Source organism: Macaca fascicularis, chromosome 2 (assembly GCF_037993035.2).
Source record: "Macaca fascicularis isolate 582-1 chromosome 2, T2T-MFA8v1.1".
NCBI classification, from domain to species: Eukaryota; Metazoa; Chordata; class Mammalia; order Primates; family Cercopithecidae; genus Macaca; species Macaca fascicularis.
The window spans coordinates 35,643,451-35,668,541 of NC_088376.1; the positions used below are offsets into that span (position 1 = coordinate 35,643,451).

The 25,091-nt window shown below is 36.2% G+C and overlaps 1 protein-coding gene across 18 annotated transcripts in view; it reads right to left on the reverse strand.

Annotated features, from left to right (window-relative positions):
- Positions 1-25,091, reverse strand: part of NPHP3 (nephrocystin 3) — a 48,984-nt gene that overhangs the window by 7,781 nt on the left and 16,112 nt on the right. For 5 of the 18 annotated variants that reach the window (XM_045386985.3, XM_074031051.1, XM_074031050.1 and 2 more), the window contains 19 exons: positions 24,003-24,077; positions 21,583-21,756; positions 18,845-18,948; positions 17,755-17,869; positions 17,339-17,482; positions 16,770-16,867; positions 14,361-14,463; positions 13,831-13,913; positions 11,583-11,721; positions 9,672-9,836; positions 8,225-8,319; positions 7,557-7,679; positions 6,097-6,286; positions 5,673-5,914; positions 4,642-4,717; positions 3,758-3,885; positions 2,062-2,302; positions 895-1,020; positions 203-318 (listed from right to left, as the gene is read on the reverse strand). In XM_045386985.3, coding sequence (XP_045242920.2) covers positions 203-318; positions 895-1,020; positions 2,062-2,302; positions 3,758-3,885; positions 4,642-4,717; positions 5,673-5,914; positions 6,097-6,286; positions 7,557-7,679; positions 8,225-8,319; positions 9,672-9,836; positions 11,583-11,721; positions 13,831-13,913; positions 14,361-14,463; positions 16,770-16,867; positions 17,339-17,482; positions 17,755-17,869; positions 18,845-18,948; positions 21,583-21,756; positions 24,003-24,077 — 2,537 coding nt within the window. Of the gene's footprint in view, positions 1-202; positions 319-894; positions 1,041-2,061; positions 2,303-3,757; positions 3,886-4,641; positions 4,718-5,672; positions 5,915-6,096; positions 6,287-7,556; positions 7,680-8,224; positions 8,320-9,671; positions 9,837-10,450; positions 10,588-11,582; positions 11,722-13,669; positions 13,779-13,820; positions 13,914-14,360; positions 14,464-16,769; positions 16,868-17,338; positions 17,483-17,754; positions 17,870-18,844; positions 18,949-21,582; positions 21,757-23,513; positions 23,566-24,002; positions 24,078-25,091 lie in introns of those variants that run through there. The other 13 variants (XM_074031052.1, XM_065539907.2, XM_065539908.1 and 10 more) reach the window with 13 other exon arrangements.

Sequence of the window (25,091 nt, forward strand, 5' to 3'; positions counted from 1 at the left end):
ACACTCCTCTGCAAAATAGATCATGCAGCCTTCGTTTCATTTCTGGATACTACTTTAGTACCTCTTGAAGTCGATCAGCAAAAAACAACCCCTCCCTACTCTAAGAAAACATTCAGTAATACATATTTTGTGCTCTTCTTAGACAAATTAAAGCTACTTCAAATAAAAGAGGCTTTATAAAGAAAGTGAAAAAAATTCTTACCTAAGCACAGCTAAATTTTTCAATGTTTCTCCAACTCGAGGATGCATCCGACCCAGGCTATCTTCGTAAATCTTTAATGCTCTTTCATATAATGGCAAAGCTTCAACATGTTTTTTCTTATTAAAAAAATAATAATGCTCACTTAAACACACTGGGTTTCTGAAATTAATGTATTCTAGACTAAGCTAACCGACTTTGATTAGTACTTTAAAATGTTAATATCCTTCTAAAAGATGGGAATAAACAGATTAATTTATGAATAATCATAGAAGAAGCAGTATAACAGAAAGTCAGATACTTAAGATTTAGACCTAGCTCAGTAACCATCTGACCATAATCCAATACTGTAAGCAAAAACCTGTTCCTTTATTGCCCAATGGGTCCCCCACCTGATTCTTGCCCATCATAATCAAATGCCACAGGCTTAAGTACAATATTATATGGAGGGGTGTAGGGTATCTCCACAACTTTAGAAACTAAGCCTATGCTCTGAACTAAACAGCGTTTTACACTAAGAGGAAGGGACTTCATATAAGTCTAACTTCAATAGTTTCTCAAGTACTAAAGGAAGTATTAGAAATATCTTTAAATTGTCTTTCATTGTATTTACTGTTCCCTATCTAATTCATGTTTCTCTATATTTTATACCATAAAATCATTCACTGATAAAACGTTAAAATATGGGAACTTACCATTTGGCTATAAAGAACAGCTAAGTTCACCAAAGCAGTAGCTACACTAGGGTGCTTTGGGCCAAAAGATTTCTGTCGAATTTCAACAGCCAATTCATACAAAGGTACAGCTTTGTCAAGTTTCCCCTAAAAAACAAAAGTTAAATCTAACAAAAATATAAGGCAATAAATACTATCTTATCAGAGCTTTCTTCATATGTAAAATTTCATATTAAAGGATAATTTTGAGGAAAAAAAATCTCAGAAGCATTTCCTCTCAGCGGAATGATTAAATTTATAGATAACTGAAAATCTAAAGCTACACTGTATACAAAAGCATTTCCTTTGATAATTCAGAACACCCTTTAGGATCATCCACTATTACTGTTTCTAGTGTAGTAAAAACATATCAGCTAAAGTAGATTTACCATATTGCACATAATTTGGAGATTGCATCAAAATAAAAAGCTCATTTCTTGCCAAATCCTTTCCAGATTTTTCTAACTACTTCATTTCATCTGAAAGTTGGGCAGAAAGAGCAGCAATGTACCCTTCTTACTAAAACAACTTCAGTGTCAGGATGACCAGTAATGGTTCCACAAAGTCTAAAGATAGTCTACAAAGCTCTGTAACTATGCTAAATGGGAAAGCAGACATCCCTGGATTTTTTCTTTTTTTTTTTGGAGAACAGCTATAAAAATTCCAAATATCACTCAGTATAGAACCTTATGGCAAACAATGGTTACATTTAATTACAGGCAAAGCCAAGAAAGAATGAAATAAAAATGTTCATTTAATCAACTACAAAGATGTCTCCTGATTTCTTACGTTTACATTGCTTTACACAGCAAACTTAATATTGGTGGAATTTCAGAACTTCTGAAATGTAAAATAAGTTTGATTTAGAATACTAATAAATGCATTTGTACTTGGAATGTATTTAACAAAACAAAACCAGCATATTAATTTACTAGTATATTATTTCAGAATCAATAATCAATGTAACCAGTTCAGTATGAAATAATTATTTTTAAATGTTCTGCTCAGTTACTTGTTAAAAGTTAAATCATGATCTTTAAAGCTCATGTAAACTAACCTATCCATGATAAAGATAAATTATTTTGCTGATAGCAGTTATGGCTTAACTGATGTGTTGTAAAACATGTAAGAATGCCAAGGATTACTTACCATTTTCTTATACAAGATGGCAAGATGCTTCACTGTATATGCCAAAGAGGGGTGATCAGGAGCTAACGCACGTCTCCGAATATCTAAAGCTCTTTCATAAAGTTCTTCTGCTTTATCATACTGTTTCTTTTCATTGCATAGAGCTGCCAGATTATTCAAAGACTGAGCACAGTCAGGGTGATCTGGTCCTAGAACTCGCTCCCTCATTTCTAAGGAACGCTTCAGAAACTGGTCAGCTGTTCTGTGAACACAATCCCAAAATGGCTTAAACTATCTATTCTCTAGAGTTTGGAATCCTGACCCCTAAATTGAGTGGAGAACTGAATCATCTTTATTCTTAGATTCAAGTTAAAATAAGAGATTCAGCTCAAAATCTTACTTTCCCCCTCTTCCCCACCCCTATCTCTTCGTGCCCTTTTCCTGACAGTTTGAGGGCCTAAAATGTGTGGATGATTGCCTCAATTCTCCACTTCTGAAAGAAAAACTGGTATTTTCCAAAACAAACGTTTTATACTTTAAAAATTATTAGACCTAGGTCAAACAAAAGATTTTGGTATTCACTCTTCCTCCCTTTGGAGTTAGTACTAAATAATTTTTATTTTACTGTGTGTGTGTGTGTGTGTGTAACCTTGAACTCCTAGGCTCAAGTGATCCTCCCACCATAGCCTCTCAAGTAGCTGGGTCTACAGGTGTGTACCACCATGTCTGGCAAATTTATTAATTTTATTTTAGAGACAGGGTCTCACTATGTTGCCCAGGCTGGTCTCGAATTCCTGGCCTCAAGTGATCCTAATGCCTCAGCCTCCTAAGCTCTGGGATTACAGGCATGAGCTATCATGCCCAGCCAGTACTAAATAATTTTTAACAAAAGAATAAATCATTATTTTTTACATAAGGTTCTGTAAGTGGGCTAAAGATTTATTATACTTTTCTGACATCCAAAGTTTCAAATTTGTTATATTTTTCTCATATCTGAAGTCCAAAAATATTTATTTTTATAACATATAAATGTCATTTTGAATCCTTTTGCCCAAATAAACTGACAAATAAAACTAGAAACTGTCTGCATGATTTACTATTAGTCCCAAGCTGCTGCTTCTGTGAGGTCTCATGCACAATATCTACACAAACTCACTTTTCATAAATATACAAAATACACCAGGGAAGCTACAGAATAACTTTTCAGTTAAGAAACAATGTGGGCCAGGTGTGGTGGCTCACAACTGTAATCCTAGCACTTTGGGAGGCCAAGGCGGGCAAGATCACAAGGTCAGGAGATCGAGACCATCCTGGCTAATACAGTGAAACCCTGTCTCTACTAAAAATGCAAAAAATTAGCCGGGGTGGTGGCGGGCGCCTGTAGTCCCAGCTACTCGGGAGGCTGAGGCAGGAGAATAGCTTGAATGGGAGGTGGAGGTTGCAGTGAGCCGAGATCGCGCCACTGCACTCCAGCCTGGGCAACAGAGCGAGACTCCATCTCAAAATTAAGAAAAAAAAAAAAAAAAGAAACAATGTGAAAAGAAACACAGTAGAGAAAATACCATGGTCTTCAAGTATGTGTATGCTCATTATATGACATCATACATGAAATTTGGCATTATCAATTTTTTTCTAGCTTTAGACTTGATAAAAATGTAAAACAACATTGTATCAAAGAGAAAATGGTTATTTTCATTATTAACCCCATGGTACTCACTCCAGGTTATTTTGAAGATAGTAGAGAACACCCAGTTCATTGAGGGTCCGAGCATTATCAGGTGTGTCCTTACCTAATGTAAGCTCTTCTAACTGCAGAGCCCGTCTACGTAAAAGGGCAAATCCATACTGCAGCGAATATGAAAAATGAAAAGCAATCACTAAGTAGGTGCAATCCTTGATTCTGAAACAATATATGAGGGTCCTAAAACATCTTCCTTTTTTCCCATTTAATCTAGATAACTTATTTTAAGTATCACAGTAAATTAACTTGATGATTTACAAACACAAATATTTCCACATAGCAACACATTCTAAAATTCATTAAAAACTATTTCATGAAAATGATTGTATTTTAGAAAGTAAACTATATCTCAAAGTGCTTCAAGAAACAATAGAATATAATTAATTTGCAGATATTTATCAACCCCATAGGTAAACACATAAATATCAGGTCCATAAAAATGCACACAGCATTTTAAATTAAAGAAATATGCTACATTTAGACTTTATCAGCAACTTAAAAAAATAAAAATAACTTTTATTGTGTATTTGAGGGAAAGGCTTTCTTCACATTGAACATAACACAAAATGTTAACTACATTTATTTTATTCCTTTTTCCAACCCTTTAAACTGGTAGCTTTAAATTCCGTCTTTCAAAGCCTAACCTTCAAATGAATTTCGAGTTCCACTTTTTAAAGTCTAAATTGTACTTCTCAGTAATATGATATTTTAACACATAAATAAGAAAATGTTAGGTAGTTCTTTTCTTAAAAACTAGAAGATTTTAAAATCTAAAGCTCTTAAACATGTGGGGTGTATGCGTTTATGATGCTCTTTTCCTCTTACATTCAAAACACAACACAAAAGAAATCTCTCCTTACCAAGTTGCCTTTTTTCTTTACAGCTTTCTGACGAATCTTAAAGGATTTTTTCCTAAAATGTTCAGCTTGTTCATATCTTAAAAAAAATTACAGTAAGTCAAACAAAAGAAACATTCAAAGTATACTTCAGTGAAATGAAAGCACTCTTTTCATAGTGTAAAGTCTTTTTGGGCTATTAAATACATCATTTTTCTAGAAATGATAGTCATATGACATTACAAATCTCTAAAAACCCTTCATAAAACAAAATATGGCAAAACACTAAGATATCTTAGTCTATCATGGATGTTTTTCTAATAAAAAGTTCTGTTCAATTAAAAAAATTTTGACAAAATAAATTAAGTCTAGTCCTCTAAGTAGCTGACATTTAATAATCTTTAACTAACTCATCCTAAGTCTCTGAAGGGCAACCTAACTAAATGAAAATCCAAAATTTTAGTTTTCTATAGCGCACTATTAATTTTTAACAACTTTTTCTGCATAGACTAATTTCTGGTCAAGTTTAAATGTGAAATTCACACAAAATTTGTATGAAACAATACTTCTAGAAGTTACAAAATTAAAACTAGTACATAAAATTACTTTCAGGCTATGTGTATAAGTTGTATATGAAACATAAATAAATTTCATGTTTAGAGTTGGGGGATGTCCCATCCCCATGATAATCTCATTATATATATGCAAATATTCTGAAATCTGAACAAATCCGAAATCCTGAACACTTCTCATTCCACATTTGGATAAAGGATACTAAACTTATATTAGTAAAGCACTCAATGTTAGTCAGTGAATGAGCCAGGATTCCAGGATTCAAACCCAAGACTATATGACTCAAAAGTCCATGTTCTATCCTTCATACATCTTCAAACAGAGATGAATCTTACAGTTCTAATTTTCTCTGTTTACCACATGAAGATTAGGCACAGGGTACGGAAAAGTACACAGTGATAAAATAAAGCCTACCTCATAAGTACATTAAAACTATAATTCCCCTTCATAAAATCAGGTATTACTGATCTAAAAAATCTTACTTATTTTGTTTCTGGTACAAAGTTGCAAGTGCCTCCAGTTCACGAGCAGTATATGGATGGTCCGCACCATAAGCGTTTTCTGAGATTTCCAATGCCTGTTTATACAGTTGTTCTGCATTGCCAAACTTCTTCCACTGCACATATACACTTGCTAGTTGGTGGAGGGACTGGGCTACTCTTGGGTGATCGGGATCTAAAGCTGTTTCTCGAATCTCTAGAGACCTCTGCAAAGGTACTACAGCCTGGGGGGAAAAAGGGTGAAAGGCCAATTAAAGTGAGTGAAATGCTGCAAGATCTGTCATCTGATTAAATATTAAAGATTATAGCACAACAAATGAAAACTACATTAACATCTTAGAAAAACAGAAGAGTGAACACAAAAATCCCACCTGTCTCTGGCTTGCCATTGATGTGCTGAGCTTACCTGACTGAGAAGGCCTAGATCCTTGAGAAATCGCCCCAAGGTTTCATAAAGATCAGCTAAACAACTCATGTTCTCCTCGCCTTCGCAGTTTTTCTCATACTGCTTCAATGAATCGAAGTATTCTGTTGCCATTGCACTTTTGTCTTTGCCAACAAACTGCCAATAACTCAGCAACTCAGCAAAGTGTCCCCTGTTTCAACAAATAACAGTACTTTAATGAAAACCACACTTTAAAATCCACTACAGAATGGAAATTCCAGAATTAATATCAAGTTATTGACAATTTATTAGTAGGCGAGTATTGTGTAGTGAGGTGAGACTCAGACCACTCACTATCTGAGTTCCACCACTATCTTAGCTATGTGATCTTGAGCAGGTTGTCTGACCTCTTAGACCTCATCACCTTCACCTGCAGAAATGGAGACACTAGCTGCCTCGGCTGGTACTGTAGGGGGATTATGGCACACAGTAAGTAATCCACAGTGTTGGCTGTTATCCTTAATACCATCATGGCTACTTACCAATGGGAATCTATTTGAATCCTTTTTACACATTTCACAATACGGAGCCAACTGCTGAGTTCACTCCCAAAATTATTTTAAGTATGGAAATTCAAAGAGAAGAAACTAATGAAAAATCAACTGTCACAGAGTATCTACTTTGCATTTTCATCAAGAAACTGAATGACAAAAGTAAGCTTATTCATTTGTAGGTGACTTTAAGTAGCATGGGAGAGCTGGTAAACTAAAATAACCTGATTTCAAAGGAATCATGAAAAATTGGAATGGAGATCAGAAATAATTTAAGACATGCAACAAATCTGAAAGAGTTTATATAGGAGCCAAATAAATTACATACGTATCGTATAAGAAATGTCTAAATTTCTAAGTAAGGCAGAAAAAAAACCCTCATGAAGTTTAGCAGGTTAGACAGTTGGCTCATAAAAAGGCAGTTCTGCCACTGACAAACCAGAACACAACAAGAGAGACAAACAGAATACATTTTGAATTAGGGTAATTATTTCTTTAAATTCAACACCAGACATAGAAAATAAACAAACAAACAAAAACAAATAAATTCAACACCAGACAGATTCTATTGCAGCCCAGAGTCTACTTTGAAGCCAATGCTTTCAGATATCTGAAGGCCCGAAGAAGCAGACATCATGAACCACCTCTCTGGGTGGTTTAGATTTAGACCTGCTTAAATGTAAGCATAAGATAAAAAGTTGAACAGAAATCATTCCAGCTCTGATTTCATAAAGCAGCAGTACTCTGTGTTTTCCTCCTGGGAAAAGTAGATCTAATAGAGATTTGTAAATTGTCTCAAGATTTCTCCTACACTGTTTGTATTTCAGATACCTGGACTAATTTTTAAATTAAAAATACCATTTTTCTTTGTTAAACTGAACATCTTTAAATCTCTCTTTCTGGGGAAGGATGTTCTATAATGTTTCTTACCTTTTATAAAGGTTTTGAGACACAAAGAGATTCAGAAGGCAATCATGCAGCTTCTGTTTACTTCCCTGCTGCTGAAAAAGCCACGGGAGTTCATCTGCACTTCTCCAAGTCACTCTGTCCTGACTATCGTAAGAGAGGAGACAATATTCAATATCTTCCTACAATGAGACTGCCTCAAAAAGGCTTCAAACAAATGTTGAAGGAAGAAAAATATATTTAACATATCTCTCTGATTCTTTAAGTATAATTTAATACTAAAAAAGTTAGATCAAAATCAGAGACTTTACCAATCTAAGAAAATAAATTCAGTGACATGCAGAACCATCCACCAAACTCTAAAAGTATTTTCCTAAAATTGAACTATTTTAAAAAACCCTCAATGGACCCATATACACACATACGGATACATGGACACAAACTACTGGAATAAAATAAAAATAATAAAATGATCCTACACTGATTTTCCTTGTTTAAACTTTTAGCGTAATATTAAAAGACAAAATCATCTTTTGCTCTTTTGACATTAACAGAATAGGGAGAGGATTTAATCTTTTTTGTAATAATTAAATTTTTATACTTTAAGTTGTAAGCTAAGAAACAGAAATAAGGACACAAAGGTAGAGGGTGTTGCAGAAGTCACAGAAGAACAATAGGAACATTTACAATACCTTAGCTGCAAGGTGAAATAGTTGATTAGCTTTTGCCTGTATGAAGAATTAACGGTGGGGTCTTCCAGGTACTCCAGTCTCACTGTTTCCCAAGCCTAGGGAGAAAAAGAAGAAATACTCAGTTCTATTTTATGTAAGTCACTGTACATCTAACAATAGACTTGCAAAAAAGAATTTATAATTATTCCTATTTTATAGCTGTATAATAGAAATGTCACTTAAATGTTTTTAAATTTAGGACATATTTATTTGATAAACTGTTACTAGAATAAAAATTCCTGTACTAATATTTATAAGCTCAAAACACAATTTAATTCAAACTTGAGTTAATACATTAAAAATCTCAGAAGTGTGGAATGAAAAGTTACTAAAAAAAAATTATATTCAAACAATACACAATAAAGGAAAAAGTCTGTGAAATTGCAAACATTTCACATCTACAAATACGATACAGCATACTCAAATTAAGACTTAATTTGTAATTGCGTATATATATAAATCAACCATGGCATTGCAGATGATAGGAATCATTTTATCCAAAACATCCTAAACATTTACTTCCATGTGCTAAATATCTTTCTAGTTCCTCACAAGGACCAAGAACCACCTCAATTAATTTGCTTCACAACCCCTTTTGTAAACTGCTAAAGTCTGCCCAGGGCTTAGAACTTGCCCAAGTTTAGATAGGTATTAATCCAGGAAAAGGAGGCTGACTGGCTTACAGAGTCCAAACTCTTAATACATATACAGTCATGTGCACATAACAATGTTTTGGTCAACAACAAACTGCATATATGATGATGATCCTATAAAATTATAATCAAGCTGTCCTATACAGGCATACCGTTTTAAAACTTTTATACCACATTTTTACTGTAACTTTTCTGTATTTAGATACACAAACACTTACAGTTACACAGAGTATTCAGTACAGTAATATGCTGTGCAGGTTTATAGCCTGGGAGCAATAGGCCATACCATATCACCTCCAAGTGTGGTAGGCTGTACCATCTAGATTTGTGTAAGTACGCTCTATGATGTTCACACAATGATAAAATCACCTAATGATGTGTTTCTCAGAACATATCCCCATTGTTAAGCAATGCATAGCTATATAACAATACCAGCAATTCAATGAAACATAATTGAAATAAACTTCCTTCTCTTCAAAAAATAAACTACCTTTAAGAAACTATTTTTGATCTTTTGTATCTGACTTGTTTTTTAATTTTAAAAATTGTCTCACTTAACATGAGACCTACCCTCTTAATAAATTTTTAAGTGTACTACAGTATTGTTAACTTCAGGGACAATGTTGTATAGCAGATCTTTAGAATTTATTCCTTTGGAAGAAACAATCTTGCCACTGCACTCCAGCCTGGGTGACAGAGGAGACTCTGTTTCTTAAATAAATAAATAAATGAAAAGATGCCTAAAATAACATTACCTGCAGATGTTGAAACCTGAGCAAGCCACAACCGTAAGTCAACAAACACATTTTGTATAAACTGTGAATAAGGGAGGTCAAGAAAGTCCAGGACATCTCAGGATAGAGTTCCATCAGTTCTGATTCACTCACACCATTGTGACTAACATTGACAAGGCAGAGAATCTAGGTAGCAAAACAAATTAACAGTAATCATAAAGCACCTCCATAAGTAACTAACAGCCATTAAAATTTCCATAATTCTTTTAAGGCTATTTTTTTTTTTACCAAAACTTATAATCCAAATGATTTAATAAATCAAAAAATAGATTTCTTAAAGCACACTGTCCAAAAGACATTAATCAAGATTAAGATAGTGTATCTATAAAATCTAGCACACCAAAGATAATACTCATATAGAAAAAAGTATAGTGAAAATTAAAACTGCATAAATGTATTATTATAATTAATGGCAGAATTCCAATTCCAGGAAGACAGTGGAAGAAAATAGCCCTCCTATTATAAACATTTATGGATATCAGACACATTTCTAGAAGCACAGTTGATCCTGGAAAAAAGATAGGGAAATCCTCCAACTGTCAAAAATGAATAGGAAATTGAAATCAGAGTTTTGACAGCTGAAACTGCTGGCTATGGGGGCAGTGGAGCTAGAGGACAGGCAGCAGCCCCCAGGAACTTAAGGGTTTAGGTTTCTCATACCCACAGTGGGATGGAAGGTGAGCCCTTAAGCCGTGTGAGGCAAGGAGGTGGAACTAGATTTCTTGTCAACACCAGGACCATTGAAGGGCTTTGAAGGACCTTCACGCTCAGTGAAGGGGTGCATGAGAAAAACATTAGCCCACAGACGTGGAGAGAATACAAGGAAGCTTGCAGGGTTGGAGTAGGCTGAGAAGTCCAAACCCCGGGAACCACCAAGCTGAAAAGTTAACAAAAATAGATCCAGGTTCAAACGATGAGGTTGCTAGATATACATTTTCAAAAACCAAAATTGAATACATCAACAAAAACTAAAATGTTACTTTAATTACATAGCACTTAATTCTAAAAATATATATGGAAAATTAGACAAAGCAATTGTGAAGAATAATAATAAAAGGAGATTTACCCAAGTAACTATGAAAGCTTACTTTAAAGTTCTAATAACTAAGCAGTGTGGCACTGGCAAAGAATAGGCAAAATCAGAACAGAAGAGCCTAGAAACAGACCCACATTTATTTGTGAGCTTGATATTTGTCAGTTGGCATTGCAAATGAGCAGAAGACATGTATTATTTAGTAAAAAGAACAATTAATTATCCACATGACAGAGGATTAAAAAGTAGATCCCTTCCTCACACAATAAACAAAAAGATACCAACAAGAGTTAAGGACTTCACACATGAAGAACAAAACTGTAAAGCTTTTTGAAGGAAATTATTGTTTGTGTGTGTGTGTGTGTGTGTGTGTGTATAAACACATGCATATATATATGAAAGAAAGCTTTGTATAATGGATGAAAACATAATGAATGATACTATACAGTTAAAAGACAAGAAACAAACAGGAAAAAGACATTTATTTGTGAATTTTCTAATAAAGGATTTGTTTTCAGTATGCAGAACATTTAAGACACCTACAGATCAATAAGGAAAAGACAAACAACCCAATTAAAAAATGGGTAAAGGCTTGAACCAGCAATTCAGAAAAAAAGGAAACAAGGATAGCCAGTAACATCAAAAGATGATAAATCTCAGTGTAATCAGGAAAACACAAATTTCCACAAGCACACTCCGGCTATCAGCATTCCTGCAGACGCCTGAAACATATTTAAGCACAAATTTTAAAAGAATTGTTATTTACTTCCATTCACACACACACAAAGCAAACTAACATTCCTTTTTATAAGTTTTACCTGCTTCATTTTACATTTTACCTGCTTCATTAGCTCTTTATCCACATCATCTGCCATGGACTCCTGGATAGAGTGCAGAACGAGTCTATATAATGAAACAGTATCTTGACACTGGAAACACTGATGAAGGATTTTATCTAAATTGCCTGCTCTCCCAGCACTGTTGGAATTGAGAAGAGATTTAATTTCTTACAGATTGCCAACATCTGTGGAAATTTTGAGATCGATGAAAAACAATGTGAACTCTTATTTTTTGTACTGCAACCAATAACAAATTCAATAAAACATGATACAGGAAAGTGGTAGTTTTATGCGGCTGCTAGAGTCATTGGGTTTATTTTACTATATATAATTTAATTCAGTGCAATAAACATGCTGAAATCTATTATTTGTCAAGCAATTACTAGGCATTAGGGAATATAAAAATGAGTCAGTTATGGTTCTTATTATCCAGAAGCATGCCACCTACATACAGGAAGCAGGGAAACGATGATAAGTATTGTTAGTTAGCCATGCAAATTAAATTTGTGTGGAGCCAGAATTTTGAAAACACAAGGCTAAAGAAAATCATTAAATAGGGGAGTTTGTACCAGTTTTTTATTATTATTATTTTTATTTTTTATTTATTTATTTTTTTTGAGACGGAGTCTCGCTCTGTCGCCCGGGCTGGAGTGCAGTGGCCGGATCTCAGCTCACTGCAAGCTCTGCCTCCCGGGTTTACGCCATTCTCCTGCCTCAGCCTCCCGAGTAGCTGGGACTACGGGCGCCCGACACCTCGCCCGGCTAGTTTTTTTTTGTATTTTTTTTAGTAGAGATGGGGTTTCACCGTGTTAGCCAGGATGGTCTCGATCTCCTGACCTCGTGATCCACCCGTCTCGGCCTCCCAAAGTGCTGGGATTACAGGCTTGAGCCACCGCGCCCGGCCATATTTACCAGTTTTTAAAAATAATATAAAGATGTACAAAGAGAAAAAACAAAGGATCGATAGTGTCTTTAAAATAGGTACTTTCAAAAATAAAAACAATAAAAGATACTTTCAATGAACATTATTAAATGTATGACAAATGACTCACACTCCTGAATCATACTCATTGTATCACTTATGTTCACAGAGGCCAGATGCGTTGCCACAACTAACAGTGGAAAAGGACGGTGGAAATATCACAGGCAGGCTGGGCACAGTGGCTCACAGGCTGTAATCCCAGCACTTTGGGAGGCTAAGCAGGTGGACTGCTTGAGCCCAGGAGTTCAAGACCAGCCTGGCAATCATGGCAAAACCCCACCTCTATAAAAAAATACAAAAATTAGCCAGGCATGGTGGTATGCTCCTGTAGTCCCAGATATTCAAGAGGCTGAGGTGGGAGGATCGCTCGAGTCTGGGAGGCAGAAGTTGCAGTGAGCCGAGATCGAGCCTCTGCTCTCCAGCCTGGGCAACAGAGAGTGAGACACTGTCTCAAAAACAAAAACGAAGATGAAATATCATGGGCAATGTAAAGTTTCAGAAGATTTTTTAAATTTCAAATTTGGTGCTCAAGATGAGAACATGGAATAAACAGACAAGAAGTACTAGATTCGATGTCTGGAAATATGTGTGCTAGAATTGCCATCTATTGCAATGAATAACAAAAAATGTATTAATCTTTTTTTTTTTTTTTTTTTTTTACCTCAGATTGAGAAAAGACAAAGTAGAGTGATGCTATACTGAAGAAGAAATAAAAGTAGTAAAACATTCTAATGGTTGAGAATAGATAGAATAGGGTAAAGCTATATTGAGGAAATAAAAGTAGTGACACCCTAATGCTTATCTAAAGGCAGATTACTAATGGATATCTAAAATAGAACTATTTTATAATAAAAGTTTATCAGGACTTGAGAACAGAGACAATTAAAAATTCGTATCCATATATCTACCTCCTGATATTCAAAGACACCTGAAATAATATTCTAACCCTCAGTTGTTTCCTTCACTTTCCCAAAGCTAGGGGCCACAAATGAGGGTGAGGATGGCTTTCTTTTGCAGCCTCCAATAGGGAACAGATTAGTGTGAAGAAAATGAGACAAATCTATTAAGTTCTGACAATCATGGGCAGTAGGTACTCAATCTTCACCTGTAAGCCATGTTCTCACAAACGTTAGTATCACTATTCAAATAAAATCTGAGTGGCTCAAGAGACCGGTGTAGTGATTGGTTCTCAGTTTTGCAGGGTGAGAAAGGGTCTGCAGCAATCACAAAACATGCAGAAGATCATGTAAAATAACCAACACTTACCGCGCGATCATTTTGCCGAAAAGGGTGACATAAAGGGCATTGCAGGTTGTAGCAGAACGACAGTGTCGTTCCAGCTTCTTCTCCTGCACCAGTTTACCAAGAAAAACAAAACAGAAATACAAAAACCACCCTGAAATTAAGCGGTCTTTACTATCCAGCCATCAACAAATACCCCAACAGAAGTAACACCACTGCTGCCATCAGTGACATCACGCCTTGCGTGGTGGATCCTCGGCTGTGGTCAGCCTTCCAACTGCAGACCACAGATGTGGCCAGTAGGAAAATGCTTTTTTGCTTTTAAAATACTTGCTTAATACTATATAGTAAAGTAAACCTTAAGACCAATATCTTTTTATTGCTTCTTTTCTACCTGTCATTAGTTTAAGAGGCAGTACATTTATCAAAGTAATTACTAAACTCTAGTTTTCCTTATAACAGATCCCCTACATTGAATTTTAAGTCTCATATAAGATGTTTCATATGAAAGATAAGAAAGAGTAAAAGATTGCATCAAAATTAAAAATACACACCTGCTCTTTACTCAATTTAATGTCTACAGAGTGGCATTCTGCAATTATAACAGATTTTGCATCTTTTGGACTTAAGGGATCAAGATGAAGTGTAGGCCACAACCTTTTATTTAAAGAAAAGAAAAATGAAATTTTAATAATACAAGAACTGTAATTACCCACAACACAATTTAAAATCCACCACAGGAATTAACTTTTTATAATGCTTTTGTAAAATAAGCAAAACTAATGTCTATTAATCATATTAAGTAATTATCTCACTCATTCTAACATGTGTATCATTACTTTCGGCAATGAATCACAACAAAGTTATAAAATAAACAGTATATACATTAGATAGTTATATAGTAAACATTTCTAGTTCTATATGCCATACTATCAGTAAAACTAAGCATAGGTATGAGTATCTATGAGGAGTGGCACCAGACACAATTATTGTCCACAAGCACTTGTAATGCAACTGAAATTTAACTATTACAACATACATTCTCGATGTAGTGAAAATTGGAGTTGTGGGGGAGTTAAACTTACTCTTTTTATGTATATGTACACATAGACACATATATCTATTTATATATACAAGCTGACATACAATATGTGTGTGGTATTAAAATTTCTTGGGGGAGGCAATTTACAAATATGTCTAAAAAGGTTCCTTATAGGAGCAAAAACAGGTTGAGAAACACTGTTCCATGTGATCCAATTGCTCTACTATTTTTTTTTTTTTTTTTTTTGAGGTGGAGTCCCGTACTATTGCCCGGGCTGGTGTGCAGTAGTGCGATCTTGGCTGACTGCAACCTCCACTTCCCAGGTTCCAGTGATTCTCCTGCCTCAGTCTCCCAAATAGCTAGGATTTCAGGCGCCCACCACCATGCCCGGCTAATTTTTTGTATTTTTAGTAGAGATGGGGTTTCACTGTTGGCCAGGTTGGTCTTGAACTCCTGACCTTGTGATCCACCTGCCTCGGCCTCCCAAAGTGTTGTGATTACAGGCATGAGCCACTGCACCCAGCCATTTGTTTGTTTTTTGAGACAGAGTTTCACTCTTGTTGCCCAGGCTGGAGGGCAGTGGTGCGATCTCAGCTCACTGCAACCTCCGCCTCCTGGGTTTAAGTGATTCTTCTGCCTTAGCCTCCCAAGTAGATGGGATTACGAGTGCCCACCACCACGCCTGGCTAATTTTTGTATTTTTAGTAGAGACAGGTTTCACCATGTTGGCCAGGCTGGTCTCGAACTCCTGACCTCAGGTGATCCACTCGCCCCGACCTCCCAAAGTGCTGGGATTACAGTTGTGAGCCACTGTGCCCAGCCACTCTACTTTTTTTTTTTTTTTTTTTTTTGAGACAGAGTCTCGCTCTGCTGCCCAGGCTGGAGTGCAGTGGCTGGATCTCAGCTCACTGCAAGCTCTGCCTCCTGGGTTTACGCCATTCTCCTGCCTCAGCCTCCCGAGTAGCTGGGGCTACAGGCGCCCGCCAGGTCGCCCGGCTAGTTTTTTGTATTCTTTAGTAGAGACGGGGTTTCACCGTGTTAGCCAGGATGGTCTTGATCTCCTGACCTCGTGATCCGCCCGTCTCGGCCTCCCAAAGTGCTGGGATTACAGGCTTGAGCCACCGCGCCCGGCCTACACTCTACTACTTTTTAAAGGACCATTAAAGTGAGCTTGCATTTCAAAACAACAGGTGTCTATTATTCCCAGCCCGGCCCTTTCTCTATTTTCCTCATCTATAAATTTAACTGGCTACTAGACATTGTTATGTGGAGCTACTCAAACTAACCACGATTAAAAACTAAACTCATCACCTTTTCCCCACAACCTGCCTGTCCTCCATGTTTCCTATTTCAGTTCATGAAGCTACATTAATTAATTTCTCAAGTCAGAAACTCCAGAATCATCATCCTGGCTCTTTCTTTTTCCCTTGCATCCCAGATCTATCTAACCTCCCACCAAATCCTTTTTTTTTTTGGAGACAGGGTCTCCCTCTGTCACCCAGGCTGAAGTGCAGTGGCACAATCTCTGCTTTACTGCAACTTCTGCCTCCTAGGTTCGAGTAATTCTCCTTTCTCAGCCTCCCAAGTAGCTGGGATTACAGGCATGCACCACCATGCCCAGCTCATTTTTGTATTTTTTGTAGAGACAGGGTTTCACCATGTTGGCCAGGCTGTTTTCAAACTGCTTGCTCCAAGTTATCTGCCTGCCTTGGCCTCCCAAAGTGCTAGGATTATAGGCTCACACCATTGCACCTGGCCCCAAAACCTATAGATTTTTTTTTCATAAATTCACCCACTTCTCCCCATCCTCGCTGCAAGTTACATAAAAAACATGAAAACCATAAATGCATATTTAAGACCTTTCCTTGTTTGTACTTAAAACATTTCATGTACTCTGAAAGAACTAAAGTTGGCATCGTACCTCCATGCTGGAGGGCATGTTTCTACATTCACAGAAACAATTACTCTTACATTCACTGGCAGTGGATCTATCAGCCATTTCATGTGTTTTTCAACTTGCTTAAAAATATAAAAACAAAATTCAATCTATTAATCAAAATATTGCAAAACAATCCAATAATAGCTCCCCAAATAAAATGAAATTCTCATTAAGTTTATCTTATTAAGGACAAAAATCTTATTTTGGGGTGATTTATTTTAAATTTTAAAAGAACAAGTAGCAAAACATTATCATCACCAATTTGAACTCTGGACACGTCAGGAAATGTCAAGGCCCTAAAAATATGTCAAAACTAATAGTCTTTGCTAATTGTGTAAATTCAGTTGGTCTTTCTCAATAAAATATTAGTGTCTGTGGACATACAATATATTTTTTAAATCCATGTTTCCTCCCTAGAAATAAAGAAGAAATATAAAAAATAACATCGTATTTTCTTCTCACAAACATATAATTTAAGTGCCTGATCCAGCTATTACTGAATTTGTATCTCTTTCTGAGTGTATCAATAGGTAACAAATAGAAAACGGTACCTGAACTTGATCTATAGAATCAATAACAATGATGATGCTGCCTTGATGACGAGCAGACAGTTTTTCCAGCCAACGTGGAAATTCTTCCAGAAGCTTAGCAGGATCCAGTGTCAGAGCAGAGACTGACCAAGAGTGCTGCATCAACTACAAGATAAGAACATACACAAACTGAAGTAGTTACACATAGTTACTGAAGTAGTTACAGAGCTGGGGGAAATATTTCCATTCTCACTTTTTTATAAACCAAAATCAAGTCACCAAGAGGACCTGATTGTATCGAATATTATTTTTAACCTAATACAAAACCAAAACAGGTGGCTAATATTTTAAATTAGTTTACCAGTAGGTACTTATTAGTCCCAACAATTTCTGAATCTAAATAAAATTCTGTAATTCCAAAAGATGGAATACTATACCTTTAGAGTTAGTCGTTTAATAATCAAGGAGGACTCTGAGCTGGTTGACATGGGCCTTCCCACAAAATGGGAAAGAATCAGTGTGTTGGGGGAATTCTTCTGTTGTAATTGAATCCTGAAAGAAAAAGGCAGCACTTTTATAAAACTGATGAAGTTCCTTGACTGTCAATAAAAAAAGAATTCACAATGCAGTAAACATCAAATGTTGCCTAATTGAAGAATCAGATGGTCAGTTACTTTTAAATAAATATGGAAATTTGTTTTTACTCCACTTTTAGATCCTTCTAAATAATCTTTTAAAAAATTGTAGATTCATTTTAATTACAAATAGATGTTAATTAACATAAACAAAAGTACTTTACATATGAGGGTAAGGTATTAGTAAAATAAGCATTAACTTTTAATCAAAAATTCCGACTAGAGGAAAATTTGTTAGGTACAAAAATATTATTTTCCAAACATAACTTTAAAAGGGTAATAAAAAGGAAACAACTACATATGCTAACCCTTCAATGTAAATAATTATGAATGAAAGAAAGTATTTTTACTGCTTGTTTTTAAGCAACATAATGAAAAAATAAAGTTTATTAGCTTATATGAACCTTAGTCCATAATTTGCAGAACTAGATTGCATTCATAGTAAAGGTTATCCTTAATTTTGATGTTCTGTAAAATGTATTTCACTCTAGTCTGCTTTTGTCGTTTCCAATATTTAAAATCCCAATGAAACTTTTAAATAAAGGCAATAATTAAAAATAAAGGCACATTACTCTACAATCCACTTAACATGTCATATGTGTTATATGACATGTTATGTCACATATCACTTCCTTACATAGCACTCCCATAGCTGTTACCTATGTGATTTATGTACATAATCATGAATGTTCATGCTTCCTATTGCTTTCTCATTCTGTGTGTTCTCTCTGACATCCAAATTCAATGCATTTCAGGGCATGAAACTATTATTTTATTCATTTGTTAATGTTTAGTGTAGGCCACGCAGGAAGGCACGCATGCAATACATTTTGTTGAATAGATTCAGTAATTCAAACAATGACAACAATAATTTAACTGCACTGCGTCATACCACTTGGATAAAAGAAGAGACTTTCCAGAACCTGGTCCTCCAGACACCAGAAGAGGTGGGATCGGGGCTGGTGCTGCCACTAGATCATTAAGGCGCTGGTAATACTAGAAAAAAAAATGAATTTACATTGTAAGGAAGCACATGCCTCTGAGACTACTGAAGAGTCAACTTCTGATTATTCTCTGAAAATACTGGAGAAAAGCTCCGTGAGAAAATGAAATCTACTTTTAGTTGACAGCACCCTCATAACCGGCTATTTTTATGGCTGGCAAAAACATGACTGAACTAGTCAACTAAGAATGGGCCTCAATCGGCCGGGCGCGGTGGCTCACGCCTGTAATCCCAGCACTTAGGGAGGCCGAGGTGGGCGGATCACGAGGTCTGGAAATCGAGACCATCCTGGCTAACACGGTGAAACTCCGTTTCTACTAAAAATACAAAAAAAATTAGCCGGGTGTGGTGGCGGGTGCCTGTAGTCCCAGCTACTCGGGAGGCTGAGGCAGGAGAATGGCGTGAACCCGGGAGGCGGAGCTTGCAGTGAGCCGAGATCGCGCCACTGCACTCCAGCCTGGGCCACAGAGCAAGACTCCGTCTCAAAATAAATAAATAAATAAAAAGAATGGGCCACGATTTCTTCTACACATAGTATTGCTGCAAATTAATGGGTAAAGGACAACATTTCAGGTCCCTGTGGGGTTTTGCAACACTCAAATGTTTGCAGAATGTTTCAGGGAGCTCAATGTAGCCCCCAAACCACAGAAAATATTGCAGAACACCTTGAAGGTACTGGCAGGCGACCTAGATCTCCTGGTCAGAGGAATAAACACCTGTTCTGGGAATCACCTTAGTTTCTGGGGGTTGCTGAGAAAAGGTCCAAATAAGAGGTTTTGTCTGGGGACTTGGAGTCTCCCAACCTGCCCAAGAATCAGGTTAGCCTAGGCTGCCTGAGATCTTTCTGAAACTAAGTGAGTTCGGTGTAAAGTCCAAGAATTCCTATTTCCCAAGCTTTCCCCAGAAACTCAAAACTGGTTCAAAGCTAAAAAGGACACACACAAAAACCAAAATATCTTAGTACTTATTAAGGAGTTTCAAAAGTTATCTTGAGACTCGAGTTTTTCTTCAGTGTACCAGTGAAGTGATAGCTGATGAGGAATTTTAAAAAGTGTATAGCAAGTAGTTTGCAGCCAGCTTTAGGCTAGCTTTGGAATAGCACAATTCTCCAGCAACTACAATGAATTACTTGGTATAGGTTTTCAATCAATTTTTCTACTTGTTATATTTAATTAACAAGCAGAAAAACTATATCTCTAAAGAATATATTCCCCAGGAACTCAAATAATTTGAATAGAAATGATTCTTCTGAAGGAGCAAAGAAAGTCTTGATTTACTACCTCTAAGTCCTAACGACTTAGTTCGTGGTCCCACAGAAAGTCCATTTATAGGATCCATTCTTCCCAAGTTCAGACCCCTGGCTATAAAAGGAAAACCATGGATCTGAAGCCAGAAAAGAACTATGTTCAACTCCCAGATCTGCAATCTACTCACTGTGTACTCTTAGGCAAACCATAATCTGAACCGCAGTTTCTTAATTTATAAAATAACAATAGCAATACTTCTCATAAAACAACGACTAACATTTATCATGTATCAGGTACTGTGCTAAGCACTTTATGTGCATTATCGGGTTTAATCCTTGCAACAAGTACCTATGAGGTAGTTACTATTAGTTATTCTCATTTTACAGCCAAGGAAGTCAAAGTTTAGAGTGGCCAAGTAACTTGAAAAAAATCTAGTTAATAAATGATGGAATCAGGACATTGACAGTCTAAATTTAAAAAGTTCTGTAAAAACACAACTGTTAGTATTAGCTACTATAATATTCTTTAAAATATTAGTTCTTACATTAATTTTTAACTATTAAGTATTACATTTTTTTGAACTTGCACATAGATTTCATTGTATACCTCAAGTTCCAATTTGTTTAGATATTTAAGGATGTTGATAAGACTGATAAAGAAGGACTTATCTGCCTATTTCATGAACTACTATGGTTTGTTTTCTGAATGTAATATTTTGATTCAAGAATTGGAAGAACAGATACTCTTACTATTCATTTTTCTTTTCTTTTTTTTTTTTTTTAAAGACAGGGTCTTGCTCTGTTGCCCAGGCTAAGGTACAGGGGTATGGTCATAGCTCACTGCAGCCTTAACCTCCTGTGCTCAATTGATCCTCCCACCTCAGCTTCCCTAGTAGCTGGGATTACAGGTGCATACCACAATGCCTGGTTAATTTTTCTATTTTTTGTAGAAACAAGTTTTTGCCATGTTGCTCAGGTTAATTTCAAACTCCTGGGCTTAAAGCAATCTGCCTGTCTCAGCCTCCCGAAGGGTTGGGATTCCAGGCGTGAGCCACTGCACCTGGCCTCAGCCATACTATCCTTATCAAGTTTCCTAGCTATCCTAATTCTAGTCTGAGTGAGTTGCAGATGGTGGCATAATAAACACGTGGTTGATAAATTCCGGTCTGTAACTAAAAATGTTTGGTCTATAAGCATATTTGAATCTCACGTATCTTTCTTATGACACAAACCTAAGCATGTCTCAACATGGATAATCAAGCCATGAGATTAGACAACCAGAATAATCATAAACCTGAACTATATTGAGATGAAAATATAATCACAATACAGCCTGTAAGTGATGACAGATCTTTGTTGGAATAATACTCCAAGCACTTACTTTCTCAAATCCCAACTCATGGGCTGAACTAGAAGCCTGCTGAAAAGTTTCCATTTGCTCTTGTTCATCATGTATGTCCCACAGAACGTCACCAAAATCATCTTCTTCTGGAATGGAATCCTCACTGCCCAAATCCTTAGTCTCCAGGTCTGTGTTCTCAAAACCCAGTATATCCTGAACACAAAGAACAACCACACAAAAATGAATGAAGAAAATAAGATCTTACAGTGAGGGCACCCAGGCCCAGAGTGGGCTTCACCTACTTTCGGGAGGGCAAGTTCAAACATATGGCCCTTGTATAACACCTACAGTTGTAAGAATAAACTTACAACTATAAAAAATCACTAATTTAAAACAAAAGAAATAAAAATATTAAAGTAATAGAAATGAATACCTCTTTTTATAAAAAACAAACAACCCCATCAAAAAGTGGGCAAAGGACATGAACAGACATTTCTCAAAAGAAGACATTCATACAGCCAACAGACACATGAAAAAATGCTCATCATCACTGGCCATCAGAGAAATGCAAATCAAAACCACAATGAGATATCATCTCACACCAGTTAGAATGGCAATCATTAAAAAGTCAGGAAACAACAGGTGCTGGAGAGGATGTGGAGAAATAGGAACACTTTTACACTGTTGGTGGGATTGTAAGCTAGTTCAACCATTATGGAAAACAGTATGGCGATTCCTCAAGGATCTAGAACTAGATGTACCATATGACCCAGCCATCCCATTACTGGGTATATACCCAAAGGATTGTAAATTATGCTGCTATAAAGACACATGCACACGTATGTTTATTGCAGCACTATTCACAATAGCAAAGACTTGGAATCAACCCAAATGTCCATCAGTGACAGACTGGATTAAGACAATGTGGCACATATACACCATGGAATACTATGCAGCCATAAAAAAGGATGAGTTTGAGTCCTTTGTAGGGACTTGGATGCAGCTGGAATCCATCATTCTTAGCAAACTATCACAAGAACAGAAAACCAAACACCGCATGTTCTCACTCATAGGTGGGAACTGAACAATGAGATCACTCGGACTCAGGAAGGGGAACATCACACACCGGGGCCTATCATGGGGAGCGGGGAGGGGGGAGGGATTGCATTGGGAGTTATACCTGATGTAAATGACGAGTTGATGGGTGCAGCACAGCAACATGGCACAAGTATACATATGTAACAAACCTGCATGTTATGCACATGTACCCTACAACTTAAAGTATAATAGTAATAAATAAATTAAAAAAAAAAAAAAAAAAAAAAGGAGTATTTTGAATCCCATGGAATTTGTTTCTTGAAAAATGTTACTCAACATCTTTGGTTGAATCTGGCTGGTGAATAGTTATAAAGTACTAACGACTAGGAAATACGTTATAAGAATTGAATTACTAAGATGTGATTTCTTGATCTCAAGTATCTCTGCTGTCATATTTAGTCTTTATATTAAGTTACTGAAAATATGTTCTCCTTCAAGCACTAATGATGTTAAGTATATTTACTTTCACTTGCTGCCATTCCTTCTGCTCAATGAATTTTATTTATCTTGGTCCTAAAATTTGCAAGATTGTGAAGATCGAATTTGATAAAGACAACCGTCATACTAGAGAGTACCATATAAAATGTGTTGCCATAGGTCATATCATTTTGGGGCTCACTCTTTTTCTCTAATAATAAATCTTCATACTTCCTACTTCTCAAATAGGGTCCCTGGATGCCTGGGGGAGGTGTCAGAAGGTGTGGGGAACCACAGGCTAAACATGGTACATCTTCCCACTGTGCCCATTCTGTTTGAGGAAGAGGGGAGTAATAAATAATCATTATTACTGTTTTTTCTAATACATAATTTTAAATTAATTTTTATATTGAACACAAACATAGACATAATATCAGGCAGAATATATGACTCACATAAATTTTCAAGACAGCACATGAAACTTCATAAAGACTTCCAGCTCAAGGCCCCTCCCTGGGCCATGTTCTCATCCCCCCTGGAGGCATGCTTTCATCCCCCTCTTCTGTTAGGAATAACATCGTGGGAAAACCTGAAAGGGACTTTCCTAATATATAAAAATTCAAAGGGTACACAGAGGAGCCTCCCTATTGAATAAAATGAACACTTTCTCTCAGTTTTTAGCTAGCGCTTCTGTAATATGTTTTACACTTAGGTATTGAAGCATCAAATAGTCCTGTGAAATAGATCAGAGGCAAAGATATTAATACACGATCCAGGTAATGCTAAGAACATACCACAGGATGGACTCCCAACAGAAACAACAGCGCCTTCCTCAGGTACTATGTTCAAAAAGACAAGCAAGTGGTTTTCTCTGGAAAATTAAATTTTATAGAAAGTGATCTTAAAATATTTTAGATGAAATCTTACAGAGAATGCATATTTACCTGTTTAATAATCTTTTCTACACAAAGATAAGTTTTATATACTCCTTCTGCAGGATCTCCTGAGTGATCAATGATCTGGATAAAAATCATTTAAGAACAATGAGAAAAACCATAATATCAGAAAGAAATGGTGGTAAACACTTTCATAGTGCTTATGTGACAGGAACTATTCTAAATATTTAACACATATTAGCTAATTTATCTTCACAACAATCTTAGGAGGGAGATACTATTATTATCCCCATTTTATAGAAGAGTAAACTGAGGCACAGTAAGTAACTTGTCCAAGGTCACACAAGGGATTTAGTGTGAAAAATGGAGCAATAAAACAAGAAGTAGGCCAGGTGCAGTGGCTCATGCCTGTAATCCCAGCACTTTAGTAGGCGGCGAGGTGGGTGGATCACGAGGTCAGGAGATCGAGACCATCCTGGCTAACATGGTGAAACCACATCTCTACTAAAAATACAAAAAATTAGCCAGGTTTGGGGGCGGATGCCTGTAGTCCCAGTTACTTGGGAGGTTGAGGCAGGAGAATGGCGTGAACCCAGGAGGCGGAGCTTGCAGTGAGCGGACAGCCCTCCACTGAACTCCAGCCTGGGTGACAGAGTGAGACTCCGTCTCAAAAAAAAAAAAAATAAATAAATAAATAAGTAAAAAGAAGTATACATTTTTTTGCCCTGTCTCCAAATTTTCTCTTATGTATTTCCATACCACTCAATATATTTACCCTTCAAAATGCATCAAAATCCAATTTTATATCAATAAAACTATAATTCTACAAAAGACAAAAGCAAAATAGTATTTTACTATGTAGTCTTACTGAGTTTGCTGAAAGAACAACACCCAATCTGTAAGAACATGTGTACTGCTACTAATAATATTTGATAAAATGAGAATAAGGCAATGATTTTACAATAAATACCAAGCGAACAAGCATGGAGATTCACCCTCCATTTACATTTATAATCATGGTAGGGAGACCTTATTTCACTCCTATTTTATAAAATAAACTCATCCTTCTAGCATACTAATTTTTTAAAAGTAAAGGTTATAGAATACATAGAATAAAAAAGATCAATTAATATCTTT